General features: G+C 48.1%; 2 protein-coding genes, 1 long non-coding RNA gene and 1 pseudogene across 5 annotated transcripts; 3 read left to right on the top strand and 1 right to left on the bottom strand.

Annotated features, from left to right (window-relative positions):
* Positions 1-180: 180 nt before the first annotated feature.
* LOC110079223 (mast cell protease 1) lies at positions 181-5,405 on the bottom strand. The gene is made up of 5 exons (XM_020794117.3): positions 5,262-5,405; positions 3,027-3,174; positions 2,436-2,577; positions 1,237-1,491; positions 181-467 (listed from the first exon to the last, which is right to left on the bottom strand). Exons 1-5 carry the CDS (start codon positions 5,320-5,322, stop codon positions 336-338), a joined length of 738 nt encoding a protein of 245 aa, XP_020649776.3. The 5' UTR covers positions 5,323-5,405; the 3' UTR covers positions 181-335.
* LOC144583983 (uncharacterized) lies at positions 3,171-9,422 on the top strand. 2 transcript variants are annotated; one of them, XR_013537941.1, is made up of 2 exons: positions 3,171-3,756; positions 9,328-9,422. It is a non-coding gene; the product is annotated as an uncharacterized LOC144583983 (long non-coding RNA). The 2 variants fall into 2 exon arrangements; XR_013537942.1 differs by lacking the exon at positions 3,171-3,756 and adding an exon at positions 7,734-9,207.
* A 126-nt stretch (positions 9,423-9,548) lies between these two features.
* LOC110079236 (cysteine-rich and transmembrane domain-containing protein 1 pseudogene) lies at positions 9,549-9,863 on the top strand (annotated as a pseudogene).
* A 1,349-nt stretch (positions 9,864-11,212) lies between these two features.
* On the top strand, positions 11,213-18,110 carry S1PR4 (sphingosine-1-phosphate receptor 4). Of its 2 annotated transcripts, none has more exons than XM_020794258.3 (2): positions 11,213-11,913; positions 15,625-18,110. In XM_020794258.3, exon 2 carries the CDS (start codon positions 16,052-16,054, stop codon positions 17,261-17,263), a length of 1,212 nt encoding a protein of 403 aa, XP_020649917.3. In that variant the 5' UTR covers positions 11,213-11,913; positions 15,625-16,051; the 3' UTR covers positions 17,264-18,110. The 2 variants fall into 2 exon arrangements, with proteins under 2 accessions (XP_020649917.3, XP_078235006.1); XM_078378880.1 differs by lacking the exon at positions 11,213-11,913 and adding an exon at positions 13,699-13,769.
* Positions 18,111-20,096: the final 1,986 nt, after the last annotated feature.

The following is a 20,096-nucleotide window of genomic DNA, read 5'->3' as shown; positions in this document are numbered from 1 at the left end:
GGGCGTATGGATAGATTTCCACCTTAGGGACTTCGTTTGAAATTAATAATAATAATAATAATAATAATAATAATAATAATAATAATAATAATAATAATAATAATAATAATAATAATAATAATAATAATAATAATAATGAAGGTGAGGAAGGAAGACGAAGGATGATGATTGACTTGATGCTTGATGATAGACATGCCATTTATTTGTCTGCATAAATCGGAAGGCCCGGGTCACGCTAGCGTGGTTGGCCTGGGGGGTCAACCACACAGGGATCTCTCAGAAGGACAAAGCAGGAGCAAACAGGGAAGCCGAAGCCGGGAATAACTGCTCGTCCTTCATCCGATGGTCTCCTTGATCCACGGAAGGAAGGCTGCAACACGGGTGTAAATGGAGGGCGGGTTGTGAAAGCCGTAGGAGACGACGCCATGGGCCGCTCCGTTGCAGACGAGGGCGCTTCCGGAATCGCCCTGCAGATCGTTTAGAAAGAACAGGGATGGGAGAAATGCTATGTGCTACCTTTGGCGTGAAAGAAAGCAGCCTTAGAGCAGCCCCCAAAGGATGGACCGGGAAACTACTTCCAAATACTTTCTGGAAAACAACGATAGGTAAAGATTTCTCTTTCCAAGCGGGACATCAGGAGCGCTTTATCCCAAAGGAGATTCCCTCTCCATCCTCCTCACAGACTGCCTTCTGAGTTATTCGTGTCTTTCCAATAACAGCCCGGTGAGGCTTATAATGGGCAGTCCCTCTGTCTCATGTACAGAGTTATCTGCGGAGGCCAAGCTACGGGCTTTCCCAGTTGTAACCCTCCCGTTGCTTCTCCCAGGCTCACCACTCAGGAAAGCAACACTGTTTTAAAGAAGAGAAAGACAAAAATTGTTCAAATCCTGTTTCTTGCAGTTCCAGGCACCCAAAGCGTATGAGACCATTGCTCTGAGCCTATGATCTTTAATTATAGTTTCCCTATTTCCTCCCGCCCCTAAAAGTTTTGAGGCTCCAGATGTGCTTAGACTACAACCCCCCAGAAATCCTGGCCAGCACAGCGGAGGGTGGAGGCTTCTGGGAGTTGTAGTCCAAGAACATCTGGGGACCCCAGGTTGGGAATCGCTTGGCTAAAGAGTGGCTGATCTTTCCACAGGGGTGTTGTTGGTGATCACACACACACACACACACACACACACACACACACACACACACACACACACACACACACACACACACAAGAACCACACTCACGTTGCTGACATCGCAGAGTTTAGAACGGCTCCCGGCGCAGAGCATCTCATCGGTAAGTTCGGGGAAAAACAGGAGGCACTTCCGTCGCCCTGGGAGGGTGACGTTGGTCTCGAAAAGCTTCGGAGAGCCTTGCCACCGGTCATCGAGTCGGCCCCATCCGGCCACGAAACACCGAGTCTCTTTAGGAAGGTCATCCTGCGACCTGGGCAACGGGATAGTCTGGACGTATCGGTTGAGCTTGGCTTCTCGGTCCAGCTTCCAGGAAGGAAGGGAGAATGAGAAATATGTGGGGTTTTTTGTGTTTTTTTTAAAAAAGACATTCTAAATTTTATTTCTGAAGATTTTAGGTGCGCTTCTCCCTCCTGGTTCTTCTGCTTCCTTCCCCCTTTTAAGTTCTAGTTCTTCGTGGCATCAGACCAGCTGAATTTGCTGTCATCAGGCCCATGGCCTAGCTGATTCAGATTTCAGAAGGGGTGAGTCCGCTCTGGGTTTCTGTCCATACTTTACAGCACAGACGATGCCAGTCACTGCCCCCCCCCAAAAAAAAAACCATCCAGGATCACCATTGCTTTTCAACTTGTTCCTAGGGCTATGGCCCATGGCAAAAGGAGGATCGGCATCAATGGGCCAACAAGGTGTTATTATAATCAGAACTGCGGGGCTGGAAGGGATCCTAGAGATCATCCAGTCCCCGGTGGGGGGATTTGAACTCATCACCTCAGGCTCTCCACAGCCAGAGGATGGAACTGCGGAGCTCTGACTGCAACGGATCCATCTAACTTTATTCACATGGATCGCTCTGCTCTCTGCCAATACCAGTGGAAGAGGTCCAAGCGACAGACGAAGACTCTGACCCTTGTCCATTTAGTGATCTTTGAAGGGTTGCAATGCACTGTCTTTTGCCATCCTCCCCCCCCATCATCATCATCAGAATGGATTCGTGGAACTTTTCTTTGTTTGTTTGCACAGCAAGGAAAAGCGACAAGCACCTACAGACTTTCCCCCTTTCAAATGCCGTTCTCTCCGAACGGGCTTGTACGGTGCCATCTCACAACTGTGGTGGAATGAAAAATAAACTGGGGACACACACACACACACACACACACACACACACACACACACACACACACACACACACACACACACACACACACACACACACACACACACACACACACACACACACCCTCTCCTCCTACCTTTAACAGGAGGATGTCATTGTAGGGGGTCCCCCCAATGATTTTGTACCCGGGGTGCTGGTGATAGCTTTCCACCCCAAACACCTGCTGGGTTTCCTCCACGGCGTCCAAATCATGCGCTCCCAGGATGATGTTGAGATTGCTTCATAAAGGGGAGAGAAAAGAGGAACGCTGGGCGTCAGATCCACAACCAGAGTCCCATCGTCGGTCACCGTACCAACCTCCTCACCCGGATCCCGGCGGATTTGGGCCGCCAGGTGGGCCGTTCAGCCTGGTGAGGGATCGGATGGGAGACACCACCACCCCCCACACAGAACGGGAAGGAACGTCCCTGGAGCTCTGGTGTGCCATTCCTGGCGGCCAGAGTTAAGGATCAGACTCCCGATCCGGAATGAAATCTACAAATGGCCCCAGGTCGTATTCTGGGGATGCCCTCTAAATCTGAGCCCCCGGGGGCCTCGTCCTAGCCACGGCTCAGCGACTTCCCTGCCTTTCTAAGTCTCAGATTCCTCCAGGACAAACAGCATCCTCTCGAACGCAGATCTTCGGACCCCCGCTTCCCGCCACCCCTCCCGGCTGATTGGGACTCACCCATTGCAGTGGGCGGCCGTCAGCACCCACTGAGGGGCGATGAGGAACCCCCCGCAGTTGAAACGCCCACCGCTCTTCAGAGCGGCTGCATAGGGCCGGGAGTGGGGCCTGGCTTCGTGGCCACCGACGATCCCGTGGCGCAGGGTGCCTGCAAGAGAGAGAGAGAGAAGCCCGGGGTGGGATTTTGAAGGCTCTCCCTCTCCTCTGGGTATAAAAAAGGACAACTTCTCCCATTCCCTGAGTTCCCAGAAGAAGGGGAAAAAAAACGAGGAGGAAGGAGCAGGCAGGGCCTTGTCCTGCCACAGAAGTGGGCCAAACGAGGAGGGTCGGGAGCAGGGCAGGAATGGCCGACTGGTCTGCGGAAAGATGGCAACGACTAACAACAACAACAACAACCGCACAGGATTCAAAGCGATAGCAGAACACACCAGACATAGTAGCGACAGAACAAAGAAATGTATGGATCGTTGATGTTGCCATTCCGGGGGATGCTTGAGTTGAAAATAAAAAATTAGGAAAACCATCAAAGGACAGAGACCTGGCCATCGAAACATCTCACTGGTGGATGAAACCTACTTCAGGGGCCCCGTCGTCATCGGGGCTTTGGGAACAACCTCCAGAAATTTCACACAGTGCTATAAGCAGCTGCAGATCTCAGAAATCACACCCTCAGGGCTATGAGAAACGGCAATAGGAGGAACAGCCGGGCTCCTGAGCCGATATTGCACAGGTACTTAGGTTTTTAGTAAAAACTCGTTTCTGTTATGTACTTCCAGTCAATGTTTTAATAATTTTGATTGACTGCGCCTGGCAGTGTGGAAGGATGATGATGATGATGATGATGATGATGATGATGATGATGATGATGATGATGATGATGATAGAATGGCAGAGCTGGAAGGGACCCCCAAGTTCAGTCCCTGTCAAGGTGGCCCAATCAGGGAGCCCAAGGTTGGGAGTTCAAATCCCCCACCAGGCCTCCTTGACAGGAGCTGGACTGGATGATCTTTAGGGATCCCTTCCAGCTTTGCCATTCTGAGAATGTCTAACAAAGAATCCACTAAGCAGTGGTCTCAAACCTTGGGCCTCCAGATGTTCTTGGAATACAACTCCCAGAAGCCCTCACCACCACCTCTGCTGGCCAGGATTTCTGGGAGTTGAAGTCCAAGAACATCTGGAGGCTCAATGTTGGAGACCACTGCACTAAGGAATTTAAGCATAAAAACGAAACTTTAGAAAGGCAGAAGGCCGGCATCCCAGGACTCAAGTCCTGATTTAACAAAAGTCTCTTCCTCGACCGGGAAGGATGAAACCGGGGGGGGGGGGGATCTCGGTGACAGGTTTGCTCCCTTGGCTTGGCGCCATCTTCCCTCTGGTTGGTCCCCTTTTCCTGGCTTTGCTTTCAGGCGTGGAGGCACCTTTGCCCATCATCATTCCCTGCCCCTCTCATCATCCTGCCACCTTCTCTTTGCTTCCAGGTTTTTTTTCCCTTGTCAAACAGAGCCACCTGCTGGGAAAAGTTCAGTTGCACAGGAAGCACCACCTCTGATGTCTTAGTTCTGGTTACGGAGTGTCTACAAGCACTGTCCAACTCCTTGATCCACTGGCTCCCCATAAATTCGGCACTTTTAAAGTTCGGAGCAAAACACAGAGTGGATGCACCACCCTTGCTGAGAATGGGAGGCTCCCTTCCCATGTCTCCAGGGTTCAGTCTTCAGCCACTACTACTATATATATATATTATTTATAACCATGAGGATATAAAGTGTATTCTCAGAAAATGGTGTTTTGTAGCTCAGCAGAAATATTCTTGTTTTGCACAGAAAAAGGCTTCCCATTTAAGGCCCATCATCTGCACTCAAAGCGCTGGGGAAAAAACTCATCTAAAAACCAACAAGGATTTTGCAAAGCAGTGCAAATGACTGGGTGAGAATAAGTCGGTTTCCAATGCAGTGAGAACTAGAACCTTGATTTCAATTTGGACTCTAGTTCCCATCAGCCACAGACACCTGGGGCTCTATAATCCCCCCCCACTCCCATCCTTCATTAATTAACATCAGGAACACCCCCAGATCAAGATATTTCATCAAACACTCTTGGCTGGGGACTACAGTATAATTCCCAGAACTACCCCCTCCCCAGCTAGCAGGAGCAAGGAGGATTGTGGGTTTTGTAGTCCAGAAATGAACTTTCTCCAAGCTCTGTCCCTTTTGCAGCCACGAGTCTCGTACTCACCACCAGAACCCAGGTGAACCATCAGGAGAGCCAAGAAGGACATAAACACCCGGGGGTCCATTTCAGCTCCTGCTAAAGTTGATAGTTAAACTCGGAGCGGACTTCTCGGCTCTTTGTGTCTTGTCATATTTTATAGACCAGTCGGGCCAGGGGGCAGGGGGTGGTGGCAGCAATTGGAAACGGCCTCCCTGTGACCGACACCAGTCTCCTGCCTCCAGATTCGTTATCTCTTTAAGGGCCCCGATAAACAATGTATTAACTCATTTCTTGGAAGACGTGAAAAAGACAAATTGATCTCAAACTCATGAAGTGGCGGTGGTGGTGCTTGATGAGGGATGAGGAAGACAGAAGCAGCTCAGAACAGCAGAGTTGGAAGTAACTAGTTCCAAGGAGCCGGTAATTAATTACTTTGGGGGCAAGGAGTGATGTAACTAGCCGTTTTGCCCTTTAGGGCACTCATTGTATGCCAGACATTGGAAGCGTCTTGACAGCACCTAACAAAAGGATAGATCCTCCGCATCCAGGAGCAGTCTATCTCTGGCCAACCACCTGGAGAAGGACAAACGGAAGGGGTGGTTGCTTTGACACCCCGCGTGTGGCCTTCCTCCAAACATTTGCAAGGTCCCTCCGCAGAACAGGAGGCTGGATTTTAGGCAGTGCCTGATCGAGGTCCGATTGCATGGAGGAGGATGTGGGTTTTCGGGGCAAAGCGATGTGTTTACCCCCAAATGGCTTTTTTTTGGTGGGGGGGAAATTGTCAAGGTTTGAAATATCTACCCAAACATAAACAAAACTGCAGAGAAGTCCTCATGTGACTGTAAGAAACCACAGCCAACAACGGCCGGAGCGTCACAAGATTATCTGCCACCGCTTGGGTTCCGAGCCGTGATAATCAATCGGAAGAATATTCTCAGAAAGCCAGCGAGCAGGGTCAGGATGGCGAAAGTCATCGGGGGGGGGGAGAGGATGGGGGGGTCCTAGGCTGGTGTGTTGATGCGCGGCAAGACCATGTTATGTCATGGTTAGGGCTGAGTTCAAATCTTCAGCGCTATCTCCCTTTAACCTACCTCGCAGGGTGGCTGTGAAAGGGAGAGCCCCAGGGGCCCCCTTGAGCTGGGTAATGCCTCCCTTCGGTGACTTTCCCAAATATAGGAATGGTGTCGTTTTCGACTGTGTGATCAAGTCGATTCCCGCTCACAGCAACCCTACAAAGGAGGCACCTCCCAAATGCCCGGTCCTTGACTACCCGGCTCAGATCTGGCAAACTGAAAAGCCGTGGCTTCCTTTGGGGAGTCCATCCATCTCACATGAGGTCCTCCTCTTCTCTTGCTGCCTTCAAACCAGGGTATGTATGTCTAGGAGTGGAAGTCTCCCCAGATTGGAAGAAGAGGAGGAGAAGGGAAGGGAAAGATGGAGAAGGAGGAAGGCAGCAATCCTCCTCCTCCTGATCATCCCCGTAACAAACCGTTTTTACCCCATTGCCTGTGGCCTTTCCAGCTGCTTGTGTTTTTATTTCTCCTTTCTTACCCTTCCCTTTTTGGGAACCCCAGTGTGGTCCTGGGGGGCTGAAAGGTGGCCTCCCCCAGATATCCAGAGGCCGCCTTAAGCCTGTAGGTCTGATGATGTCACAAAAAAGCCAGGTAAGTAAAGAAGAGCAGGCAACCCCCCCCTTCTGTTGCCAGGGTTGTGACTCAGAGAGGACTGGAGGGTGAGAAGCGCATCTTCTCGAACTCGGTCCTCCTCCTCCCAGGGTTTTTAGATCCTTGTGAGTGATCTTGATCCATTTCTCCCTTTGCCCTGCATATCCCAGCATTCACAGTAAGTAACTGTCCCAAACAGAGGATTAAAAACGCGATTTCTTGGTTGTGGTGGTGGGGGATGTGACATTCACTGCTGGAGTCAATGGCCCAGAGCAGAACCGAACCCTAAGAATGACTCCTTTTAAGGAGAAAGGCAGGGTGAAAGTATTTTAAATAGATATAAAGAATAAAGAATAACTTATAAAGAATAATATACCATCATGATATAAATTGGCAAATCGGAATAAGAAAGCCAGACTGCTCTGTTTTCTCTTGTAGCCCTTAAAAAAGAGAAAAGAAACTCTTACCTGTTCCTCTAATTTTGCACTGTTAAATTGCCCCCATTTAGAGTGACCCCCCCCAAGGAGCCCTCTCCAAAAGGTCCCGTCCTCCACAGCCCTTCTCCACTCTCGCAAACACAAAAATCGTGGCTTCCTTCAGAGGCCATCTCGCATGTGGGCTTCCTCTTCCCCTGCTGCCCTCTCTACCTTTGGCAGCATTACTGTCTCTTCCAGGGAATCCTGCCTTCTCCTGCGGTGCCCAAAGGAGGACAGCTTCCGTTTCGTCGTTTTTGCCTCAAGACAGAGAATTCAGACTTGATTTGCTTTAGGATCTATTTATTCCTCTTTCTGGCAGTCCTGGGTGTCCGTAGGTAGGTGGGTGGGTGGGTGGGTGGGTGGGTGGATGGATGGATGGATGGATGGATGGATAGATAGATAGATAGATAGATAGATAGATAGATAGATAGATAGATAGATAGATAGATAGATAGATAGATAGATAGATAGATAGATAGATAGATAGATAGATAGATAGATAGATAGATAGATAGATAGATAGGGAGGGACCGACCGACCGACCGACCGACCGACCGACCGACCGACCGACTGACCGACCGACCAGTGGATAAATTGATAATAGATCAAGAGAGAGAAAGAGAGAGAGAGAGCAGGAGGTGTCCCTTTACTTCACCACTAAAATTAGTGACCGAAATAGAAAATTCCCCAGCAAACTTGAAGGGTTTAGCTGATTTGTTTAAGGATAAAAAAGTTGCCAGATTGAAGGATTGTATGATTAAAATGAGATTGGAGGATCACATTGTAGTTAAACTTCAAACTAATATACCATCATGATATAATTATATCCAATTAGATAGCTGGACAAATGAATGGTTGAAGACTAAAGGCAAATGCAGAGAATGTACTAAGTATGTACAGTTTCTATCATCACATGAAGACATGCAGAAAGATGCTTTGAGGAAAGGAGTAGTAAGTAGAATTTATAACCTAATTTTGGAACAAGAGGAAAAAGAGACTGGACAAAAATTGGGAAGATGAGAGTTTTAAGATTAATGCTGGTAAGAATAAAAGAAATTTTTTTAAAAATAGTTTAAAGTGGTATATGACTCCGGTGAAATTGAACATAATAAATTCAGACTATTCTATGGCCTGTTGGAAATGTGATGAAGAAATTGGCACATATTATCATATGTGGTGGGAGTGTAAATTGATTCAGAAACTTTGGAAATTGATTTTTAAGGAAATATGTAATATATTTAGAAAATATATCAAACTTAATTCTAAAATTGCTTTGCTGTCAATTTTTGATAAGATAGAGCTTGATTATTGCTCAAAGAAACTGATTTCACATTGAGTGCACATTGATTTCTAATTTTATGACAAGTGCTAGAATATTGATAGCTAGATTCTGGAAAAATAAAATGATATTAAATTAGAAGATTGGTCTAATTGGGCATTGCGTTAAATGATAAATTGACTACTGAAATTAAGATGAAAAGAGGGGAAATAAGTTTGAATTTTTTTATCCTATATGGGGTAGATTTATTGAATTTGTATTAGTGAAAGGAAAGGGGAAAGCCTCTAGACAACAATCAATACAATTTTGGAAAGGAGGTTTGAATTAAAATTATTGCTCCAAAGAGTCCCGTGGGTATGGGGGTGCACTGTGTTTTCAATTGTATTAGTAAGTATTTTGTATTCTTGCATTTGTTTTGGAAATTTAAAAAATTAAGTTAAAAAAAGAGAGAGAGCAGGAGGTGATTGGCGGATCAAGACAGACAGCCGTGTGAGTGAGTATAAAACTGGACTCCTCTCAAACAACAGCCGTGTATCCTGGTGATGGAACAGGTACTAGCCAATCATCCCTTGAAAGATTTTGTTATACCTGTTGAGATATACATATCAATGACGTGGACTGCCCACTGCTCGCTCGGTCTTTACTCACCAGCCTTCCCCGCCTGTCCCCAGTTCCTTTCTGCTTCTTTCCCAGCTCGGTTGTGCTGTTCTCGCCACCTCCATTCCCAGAAAGAAAGAAAGAAAGAAAGAAAGAAAGAAAGAAAGAAGCCACACGCATCTCCACTGCGCTCCCACACCATCTGTCCATCCCTCGGTGGGAAGGGAAGAGACACTGGGGACCAGTTTGCTTGGACGAGGAGGTGTTGTCGTGATGTGAGACAGGATTTGTGGCCATGACGAGCCCACCGCCGTATCCCGGCCCGGGGGCCTTCTACCCTCAGCCCCCTCAACCATATCCTGCCTATTCACCAGGAACATACCCAGCCGGGCAACCAGGCTATGGGGGCTACCCGCCATACGGCCACTCAGGTTACCATCCTCACGCCGCGCCTCTCCCGCCGGGTTACGTCTACGGGCCGGGACACGCCGTGTACGTGATGGAGGACCGGAGGAGAGACGATTCTGTGTTGTCCACCTGCCTGCAGGCCTGTTTAGCGGCTCTCTGTTGCTGCTGCCTGTGGGACATGATGACGCCCGACTGCCACTGAGCACCCCTGGGGGGGACTTGGCACCGATCCTGGCGAGGATCAGTTCAAGATTCCCTTGCGGCGGACATTTGAACCAGGACAAAGCGGTCCACAGGGCTCGGCCACCTCCTCTTGTGTCTTTGTTGATCAGTTCTATCAATATCTCCCCTTGATGATAAAATGCTCAACCCCCTGGATTTTGTCATCTTTCCTTTCTCCCCCCATAGCCCTGCGAGGTAGGCCGCTGGCGCTGGGGGAGATGGCCTACCTCTGTGGCCGTTTGCACCTTGATTTCTCAAGGTTTGATCCCTATACCTGCGACACCCCTCCTCCCGATGTCTCTAGTGAGTGTAAACGACCGTACAAGATTCCTAACCTTCGGTCTTGCCCATTTAGGAGGAGGATGGGACCTGGAGTCTGACAACACTGAGAAAACGAGGTTTGGAACCACTAGTCTAGCATCTCCTGTTTTCCCAAACAGTCCGATGAAGCGAAAATTAAACAAACAAAAACCAGCAATTGGAATTGGAAGGCAGCCCTGTGAGCTGTTGTAAACTCAAAAGTTGTGGTTTCTTTTAGGGAGCCGGTCCATCACACATGCAGTTTTCCTCTTTTCCCGTTGCCTTCCACCTTTCCCAGCATGATTTTTTTTCCCAGGGAACCCTGCCTTCTCATTGTGTGCCCAAATTCAGATGGCCTCAGCTTCAACATTTGTGCTTCCAGAGAGAGTTCTGGCTTGAAAAAGTTTCTTTTTTCCAAGGGCCCCCAGTTCCCAGGACTTTCCCTGGCTCCTTCAGAGGCTCGATCATATGTGCAGTCCGGAGATGATTCTGAACTTTTTCCCAGGGACAAGCTGCTGGGAGGAAAATGTTATATATAAATATTTTTCAACCGCAGCTGCTCAAATCCCTTCCCAGCCAGCTGGGGTGTTTTTGAGCTGACCATGACAGCATTTCTGAGCTTCTTTGGGAATGAAGGAGGGTCAGGACAGAAAAGTATTTCCCACCCTGTCTCTTTCTACGACACAAAGATGAAATCCCCACCTATTTTGATTGGGGAGCTTTCACAATCTCTAACCATTGGTGGCCCTGCCCTAAAATTTCTGAAACAAGTAGCCTTTTTTCGGGGGGGGGGGGAGGAGTTGTGGCCAAAACCCATTTGAGAAAAAAAAGATGATTGCAGACTGCCATACAGATCAGGCACTTCTTTTCTGAATCCGATTGCTCAATGGCGCATGGCGAAGACCCTCGCAGGGCATTGGAAACACCAAATATGATTCCCTTTGTGCGCCTACGTAAGCCAATAGGATTCTGGGTGAGGATGTTTGCCCATTGTATATTGTTCTGAGTGGTCTCTGCCGTAATGCAGAGTCCTGGCTTGGTCGTGAGCCATCAGGACCCGTTAGCTTTACAAACCCCCCGCTCTCTGTCTAGATAGAAACCATTAGCACTGGTGGGGAGGGGTTTGGCCCAGATCCATCCAGCCACATGGATTTTTGAATTATTTTGGTCCAAAGAGTGGCCGGTGGGACAGGACAAACCATATCTGAATGAGGCCCAAACCTCCAACCACCACTCCACCCCTGGCCCTTGAGCTTTCTGTCCAACGGTTTCCTGTTTTCCAAAACGAAAATGTGTGTTTTTTTCTCTGCCCCAACCAAAGCATGGGGGTGAAAATGTGGCCAACCCTAACGGGACCTTGGACGAAGAAGAGAAGGAAAAGGGATGCTGTCAAAGTTGAAAACCAAGCGTGTCGCTCTTGTGACTTGTGCCCGTCAACCGCGGCTTGGGTGGGTCCATCCTGCCCAAACCCCATTTGCGGTTGGCATTGTGGTGTTGTTCTCCTGATGTCAGGGTGTGGTGCAATATCCTCTTTCGTCTGGGTTTGCTAGGTAGACCTTGTGTTTTGTTCAAAACAACACACACACACACACATACTCAACCCCCAAACAGCATGATACCACGGTCTTTAAGGCAGGTGTCCCAGTGCTGGTGGTTTCACTCCTGCTGCCGAGACAGGCATACGCTGAGCCCTCGCACGTGGGCTGGAGCCCTCAGGCAGAGGTGGACAGGTGAGTCTGGATGAGGCCCCCTCTCCTTTTAACTCAGGAACCCTCCTCTTAATTTGCCATCCCAAAGAAAGCCCCCCCCCGCACCCACTCCGCTTGACCGTCTTCGCCCCTTCTGCATCGAACACGGGGTTGGTCTAGATGACCTCTCCAGCTCTCGCTCTCCAAATCCCGGCTTTAGCTTCAAGAAGAATTATGTTCTCCCATCTCGTCACGTGGGGCAGGGGCTCCAGAGGGACAGTTCCTAGCGTGGCCATCCAACTTTTTGCCGTTTTAAGCCCCCAGAAAGATTCCTTGCACCAAGTTAGGCTGGCTTTCCATCTAGCCCAATATTACCGGCTCTGACTGGCAGCTGATCCTATTCTGAGCTATGGTGATTTCCCTTGAAAAAAATGAAGTTTCTAGTCCTCAAGGTCCTGAATCAAGAGTTCTTTTTCAGCAGGAACATTTAAAAGATGCTTTCAGGTATTTATCCATCTAGCTCTGTATTCCTTTCTCTACCTGGCAGCGGCTTCACCCCTGTCTGTCTAATTTATATGACCTTTCCGATCGCCTGCAGCCTGATTTCCCCCCCACACCCACACAATTGGAAATGCTGTTTGCAGGGAGAAGTGTGATTAATTTGTACTCTCCCCTCCTAAATAGCAAGGTTCTGATCCTTAAGATTCTGAAAAAAATATTGGTTTTAATAGGAAGCTAATAAATAAGTGAATTATTGCGTTTAAAAGAGGTGCATAGAAAGATGGTGATTTTTACCTAAAACATAGGAAATCACCCAATGTACCACCACAATCATCCTAACCATCTTTCCTGATAGCTAGCAGAACTTGGAAAGTTATTGTTTAAAAAGAATCAAACTATGGTTTCGTATACCACCCAAAGGAATTAGTTACTGTTATAGTGGATTTTCATAACTCTTTACTTTTTTGCTCCCCAAAGTAAACTGCTTTTGTTTATAAAAGCAATCGTGATCAAAGTTGCTTTTCGGTTAAGAAAAAGGAAATACAGTACTTTTAAAAGTTGCAACTCTATCTAAAAAAACCCTTGGTAGTTAAGTACTGTACCAGGGCATTTAAGCAGGAGTTTAGTAGTAAGTACCTATTTTGAAGGAACTAGTTGTTATAATAATTGCTTCCAAGGTTTGCTTAACTACTGAAAGTATTTTTTTTAATTATTACTATACATTAACAAGCAAGCCTTTATTTTGTGTTACCAGAAAGTGACTTTTTAACTCATTACTCTCTAGTTACTATTTGTTAGCAAAGGAAAAGTAATTTCCCATTTAACTCAACTCCAAGGTGGCATTTCCCTTTCCGGTTGCCCCTTTCTTTCTCTTTAAGAGATCCTCCCCCCACAAAAAATGCTCCTTCGAAATGGGTGGGACATCTTTCATCATCCTCCCCCAAGCCAGACTGCATAGCTGGCGACCCCCCCCAATACACGTGGTGGGTGAAGAAACCAGCTTTAGGGGGCGTGGATTTCTCGTCTTTCTCCCCTTGACACACCAGATTACCGCTTCTTATTTCTTAAAGTGATTTCTCCTCTCTTTTCTGTGAGAAAGACAAAATGTTCCGTTCAGCTTTCATCCCGTGGATTGCAAAAGATTTAATGCGGCACATGCTGACAAGAAATCACAGTGCCAGGCATTGTAGACATTTACCCCAAATGCTCCGCCCCTGGGTTTGGACTACAAAGTCCATCCTCGTCAGACCACAGCGCCGCTGGCCTCTTACCATTTTTTGAAGCTGATCAGATTGGGGGAGGCTGCTATTTTAAAAAACTGAAAAAAAAGGAGAGGGATTGCTTTTTTAAAAAGCTCACAATGCCTTCAAGGGTTTTCTGCACAACAACCCTCTCAGGTAGGCCAAGTGGGGGGGAAAGGACCCGCTCACGATCACGTGGTGAAAGATTACGGAAAAAATTGCACCCCTATTCTGTTATTGTGCTGTTGATATAGTACAATTTTGATTTTTCCCCCTTCTTCCTTTTAAAATTGTGTTGTTGTTTTGGTAACCCAGAATCCCCTGGCTATGCTGGCCAGGGGATTCTGAGGGCTGTGGTTTGGGCAGGCGGGAGGGGGAATAAGAAAATGAAGTAAACCAGCTGCCTGCAAACTGGCCGTCTCCTTCACTACAATGCTGATCATCCCCAGCTCTTATCCAAGTTGCTCCTGCTGCAAGGGTCAGACTCCAACTCCCATCAGCCACCAGAGCCAACAGTGAGGATGGCGTAAGTTGGAGTCCAGAAGCCAAATCCAGAAAGAGTTTTGGGAAGTTTTAGTCCGGATACATGAATGTCAGCCTGTCTGCCCCCGTGCTCCAAAACTTGTAATTACAGCATCCAGGATTCTCAGCCTTTGCCAGTGCTGGCTGGGGCTGATAGGATTTGTAGTCACCCAGAGGGACATCACTCCCCCCCCCCATTAGTCTCAAAGGGGTTCAAAAACCGGGCATTGCAATCTGAAAGACAGAATCCGGTAAACGGATTGTGCAGTCATTCCGAAATGATGCCACCCGAAAATAAAAGCAGCCGCAGGCAACGGCAAAGAGGATGATGAGAAAGAACAGGAAACTCTCTCTGAAAAACAGGAAACGGTGCCCTCTGATACCCTGTGAAAAATTTGAGCTGTTTCCCCTTATCGGGTGATCCTCACAAGGGTGTGGTGTGGGGTTTTTTTGTTGCTTTTTAGCTACAGAAAAAATTATGATGGATAGGTGGACTAATCTCAGGAAACTACTTTTTGAAAGTAACTCATTTTAGTTGCCTGAGTGTTTGAAATGTAACTAGTTACTTTGTTTTATTTATGTATTTTATTTATTTATGTATTTATTTAACCTGCTGACTTAAACACTTTTAAGTTTTTGTTTACTACTTTTCTTGGCTCCCTGGGGTAGGGGAGGCCCTAAGGTTGTCTGCGGGAGAGTTCAGGGAGTGAGGTCTCTCGCTTAGGAACCAGAGGGTGGGTGTTTGAACCCCCCATGGTTTAATTCAATTCCCCTAGTGTGGGGCTGGACTCCGATGATGACCCGTAGGGTCCATTTCAGCTCTGCGGTTCTAAGGCAAGACACGATAAAATTCTTTGAAAAGTTGGAAACATTCCAAACCAAATTTAAAATAAAGGCTGAAATCCGCTCATAAGTCAGTCTTTGACCATAATAAATTCATTCATTCATCCACTGACTCACTCATATGTTGCCACTTGTGATGGCAGGTGTGTTTAAATCAGTGGACCCTGCCGGAGAGTTGTTTGATTACTGAATTTCAGACATGGGGGGGGGGGAGATTTAAAACATTTTTAAAATAGATTGAAAACAGCCTCCTTTTCTAGCAAGGAAAGGCCATTTGGGAAACTGCCTTAGAAGGTTGCTCTCTGAATGTTTAGTTGGTGGTTGTATCGCTTTGCTATTTCCATGTTGCTTTATTTTTTAAATAAACATAACGGGATCAGCGTTGTCCCGGCAGAAAATGTGGAAATTCCCCCAGCTGAAATGCCCCAAACACCTTTTGAAAGTAATTTTTAGAAATAACTCGAAAAAGCCAACCGCCACTACACCAACAGTTACTTCTCTCCTGCTCTTTACGCAACTTTTGACATATAACTGCTATCAAAGACTCGGCGAGTTACAGTGAACCACATTCCCTTTAACGAGTTGTTTCCGAGATCTGCTTTACGGACTCCCTTTTTTTCTCTGCCTTTTTTTCCCAACTATCCAGGGCTGCGGAGTGGGAACGCCGGACCTCCCTTCAGGTTTGTTCGTGGCCTGCTGACCAGTCCTCTGAATCATTTTCACCGTTGCAATGAATTTTGGCCCTGACCGCTGCCTAGCGCCCGACCAAGAATCATCGGACTTGCTTCTTCCATTGTTTGGTTCAGTTTGAATGGGTCACCGATTCATGTCAATCCTTCTTTCGTTGATTCCTGCTATCTACTGTTCCACATATGCGGTTCCTATGTCTAACGTGGTGGCCACCCTTCTCCGCCCACCGAGGATCTCCGACGGCTTCTGATTTGGTCTTTTTCTGCTCTTCTGGTGACCCGATCTGATTCAGTTTCTATATTCATCATAAAAGGGTAGAATTGTTTCAATATCCTATACAGTAGAACTGGTCCTCCTATCCGTTGGAGGCATTCATCTGGAAGATGAACAACCAAAGGATCTCACCCTCGTCGTCCTCCTCTCCCTTTGTTCCTTCTACTCCAACACCGACTTCCGTATCAGAGCCCCACCTCGCTTCGGTCCATAGCCCTGGACTCTGCCACGTCATGACCAACATCATCCTCTATCATTACAACCACACAGGGAGGATGAACAACCGGAAGCCGCAAGAAGACAAGGTGAACGTTCTCGAGATGGTCATTGTTGCGGCCAGTTGCCTCATCATCCTGGAGAACCTTCTGGTCCTGCTGGCCATTATCCGAAAGGTGCGGGCTAGGAAGTGGGTCTACTCTTGTCTGGCCAGCATCACTTTCAGCGACCTCCTGGCTGGAGTCTCGTACTTGGTCAACCTCTGCCTGTCCGGCAGCCGGACCTTCCAGCTGACGCCCACCATGTGGTTCCTTCGGGAAGGCATCCTCTTCGTGGCCTTGGCGGCCTCCACCTTCAGCCTGCTGGTGACGGCGGTGGAGCGCTACAGCGCCATGGTGCGGCCAATTGCGGAGAACGAAGCCGTCAAGACCATCCGCCTGAGGAGCCTCATCGTCTTCTGCTGGGCCTTGGCCATCCTGATCGGTCTGCTCCCTTTGCTCGGCTGGAACTGCCTTTGCCACGTGGGCCGCTGCTCCACCTTGCTCCCTCTCTACGCCAAGAACTACCTCTTCTTTGCCGTGGTGGTCTTCAGCGTGATCCTGGTGGGCGTGGTGGGGCTCTACGCCTCCATCTACCGCTGCGTCCTGAGAAGCGCCAAGCAGACCACCTCCAGGTGCGGCCGCAAGCGGTCCCTCCGGCTGCTGAAGACCGTCTCGCTCATCCTCTTCGCCTTCGTCATCTGCTGGGTCCCGCTCTTCGTCCTCCTGGTGGTTGACGTCTTCTGGGCCGACGAAACCTGGGAGCTCCACAAGGTTTTCGGCTGGCTGTTGACCTTGGCCGTGACCAACTCCTTCATCAACCCCATCATCTACTCCTTCGGAAGCAAGGAAGTGAGGACGGCGGTGGTGGAACTCGTCTGCTGCTGTTGCATCTGGGCAGAGTGCCAGGGAGTGAACAGCAACCGTGGCCACCTCAATTCTTCCACCGGTACAGGGAGTTCCCTGAAACTGCGTGAGAGCTTTCGTAGCTCGGTGACCCTCAACCGAAGAGCGAGGGAACCTCTTTCCAGCAATTCAAGCATGATGAGTACCATGATGTCTGACTGAAGCCCAGATCTCCATTCGTGTGAGCCACACCATAAAACAGAACTGTGCTCTGTGTTCGAATGCCGGCTCTTCTACCCCATGGACGCTGTACTCAGAACTTGCCTTCTCCCCACCGCATGGTGGGCGAGAATCTTAGTGTGCTTGTCTGTGTGCGTTGCACCACAATGTGGGCTGATCCTGAGCGGCTGGACTGGTCCCAGCACCCCCTAGAGGTGGACCGCTGAACTGCAGTTTGTAAAATGAATTCTAGCTCCCTTCTTGAGTCTTGTTCTCTCAGGTTGGCCGTTGAGAAGATTTCTGTACCTGAACTTTGATCAACGAACTCCCTGTGCTCCGGTTTATTCCTCTGTGCTTCTGGGACCCTTGCTATTAGGGCTGGTTTTTCTATGACGTAGAGTTAAAATAATAATCTCAGAACGGTAGAACTGGAAAGGGACCCCGAAGGATCATCCAGTCCAGCCCCTGTCAAGTAGGCCTTGTGGGAGAGTCAAACTCCCAACCTCTGGCTATGGAGCCAGAGGCCTCCACCGCAGAGCTATCCCTCACCCTTTATTAGACCATCTCATTCCATAATATGCACGATTGTCGTAATTTGGGAAAAGAGACAGGAAAGGAAAACACAGTGGATTCTCTCCGTTCTGCAACAGATACAAACACGCCGGGAGTCTTGATTGATTGTTGCTGTCTTCTTTTTTAAAAAGAAGTTTTTAATGTCTTTTTGCATCCTCACATATAGCAGTTTCCATTTCCATAGGTATGAGCTTTTGCTTAGAGTTCGTTTGCCTCCGAGACCTGTTATTGTACAAAGAGTAGAAATAAACAGAGAAATAAATCAATCTGTACAGGATTGGAAGTCATCTAATCTCTGCTTCACCCATTGGAGGGTTGTTTTTTTTTTAAAAAAATAACTAGCTGGGGTGTGCTACTCTTTAGGACTACAGTTCCCAGAATCCACCTATCTTAAAGAGGTTTCATGCTTGTCTTTCCAAACCAGAAACCAGGTTGCAAGAAAAGAGCCTTAGAGATAGAGAGACCAGTTTTGAGGCGTCTTTCCTAACTTGCTACGCTGCAGATGTGCTGGGACTGAAACGTTTGGGTAAGGGTGGATGATAGGAGTTGTAGTCCAACAAAAATAATGGAGAGGGTGGGTTAAAAAGGTGGCCGTTCTGGAATCGCAAGCACCCTCTCCCAGGCTTTAACAGCACCCAGTCTAAAAACGTGAACCGCTTTTCCACCTTCCTTTATCTCGATTTATTTTTTTTGTAACCATAGAGAGGAACTGGGATAGAGCGGAACGCCCTTGTGCCCATAGAGTAAGGTCCGAGGGAGCGGCTTGAGGATTCCATTTCCCAGCACGCTTTGCACGAGGCGGATTGGGAGGGGGAAAAGATCCGCTAAGAGCCTTCGAAGCGTTGGCTTCCACGCATGCGCTCATCTTATCCACAGATAAGGCACAGAGAGCGGTGCACTCCACTTCCCAGCCTGCCTTGCGTGGTTGCTCGCCGAGAGAAAGCCCGAGTTTCCCAACATGCTTTGCATTCCCCCCTCCTCTTTCCTTGGACAGTGAAGTCTCGTGCGAAGGGAGGGACCGGCAAGCTCTCGCGAGATGAGAACTGCAACACCCTTCCCACAGCACGCATTTTGTGAGCATGCTTTGCGCTCCCTTCTACCTTGAGTTACTCAGGTGTTTTTGAACTGCAACTCCCAGAAACCCCAGCCAGCACAGCTAGTGGTGAAGGCTTCTGGGAGTTGCAGTCCAAAAGCACCTGAGTAACCCAAGGTTAAGAACCACTGGTTTAGTCATGTCCGACTCTCCGTGACCCCATGGACCAGAGCACGCCAGGCCCTCCTGTCTTCCACTGCCTCCCGGAGTTGGGTCAAACTCATGTTGGTCACTTCGATGACCCTGTCCAACCATCTGTCGTTCCCTTCTCCTCTTGCCTTCACACTTTCCCAACATCAAGGTCTTTTCCAGGGAGTCTTCTCTTCTCATGAGATGGCCAAAGTACTGGAGCCGCAGCTTCAGGATCTGTCCTTCCAGTGAGCACTCAGGGTTGATTTCCTTTAGAATTGATAGGTTTGTTCTCCTTGCAGTCCAGGGGACTCTCAAGAGCCTCCTCCAGCACCACAGTTCAAAGGCATCAATTCTTCGGTGGTCAGCTTTCTTTTGGTCCAGCTCTCACTTCCATACATCACTACAGGAAAACAAACATAGCTTTGACTATTCGGACTTTTGTTGGCAAGGTGATGTCTCTGCTTTTTAAGATGCTGTCAAGGTTTGTCATCGCTTTCCTCCCAAGAAGCAAGCGTCTTTTAATTTCGTGGCTGCTGTCACCATCTGCAGTGATCATGGAGCCCAAGAAAGTAAAATCTGTCACTGCCTCCATATCTTCCCCTTCTATTTCCCAGGAGGTGATGGGACCCATGGCCATGATCTTAGCTTTTTTGATGTTGAGCTTCGGTCCATTTTTTGCACTCTCCTATTTCACCCTCATTAAGAGGCTCTTTAATTACTTTCTGCCATCAGAGTGGTATCATCTGTATGTCAGAGGTTGTTGATATTTCTTCCGGCAGTCTTAATTCCGGCTTGGGATTCCTCCAGTCCAGCCTTCCACATGATGTATTCTGCATATAATTTGAATAAGCAGGGGGACAATATCCAGCCTTGTCATACTCCTTTCCCAATTTTGAACCAATCAGTTGTTCCATATCCATATCCTCCTCTGAGAGGAGGACTAAAAGAACCCCTCTTCAAAAAACACTAAATCTCGCGAGACGAGACTCCCAAGCCTTGAATCCCCCGCTTTCTTCGAGAAAGAAACCCCCCCAGCAA

This window comes from Pogona vitticeps, chromosome 7, assembly GCF_051106095.1.
Source record: "Pogona vitticeps strain Pit_001003342236 chromosome 7, PviZW2.1, whole genome shotgun sequence".
In the NCBI taxonomy this organism is placed as follows: Eukaryota; Metazoa; Chordata; class Lepidosauria; order Squamata; family Agamidae; genus Pogona; species Pogona vitticeps.
This window is presented reverse-complemented; position numbering and strand designations above follow the sequence as displayed.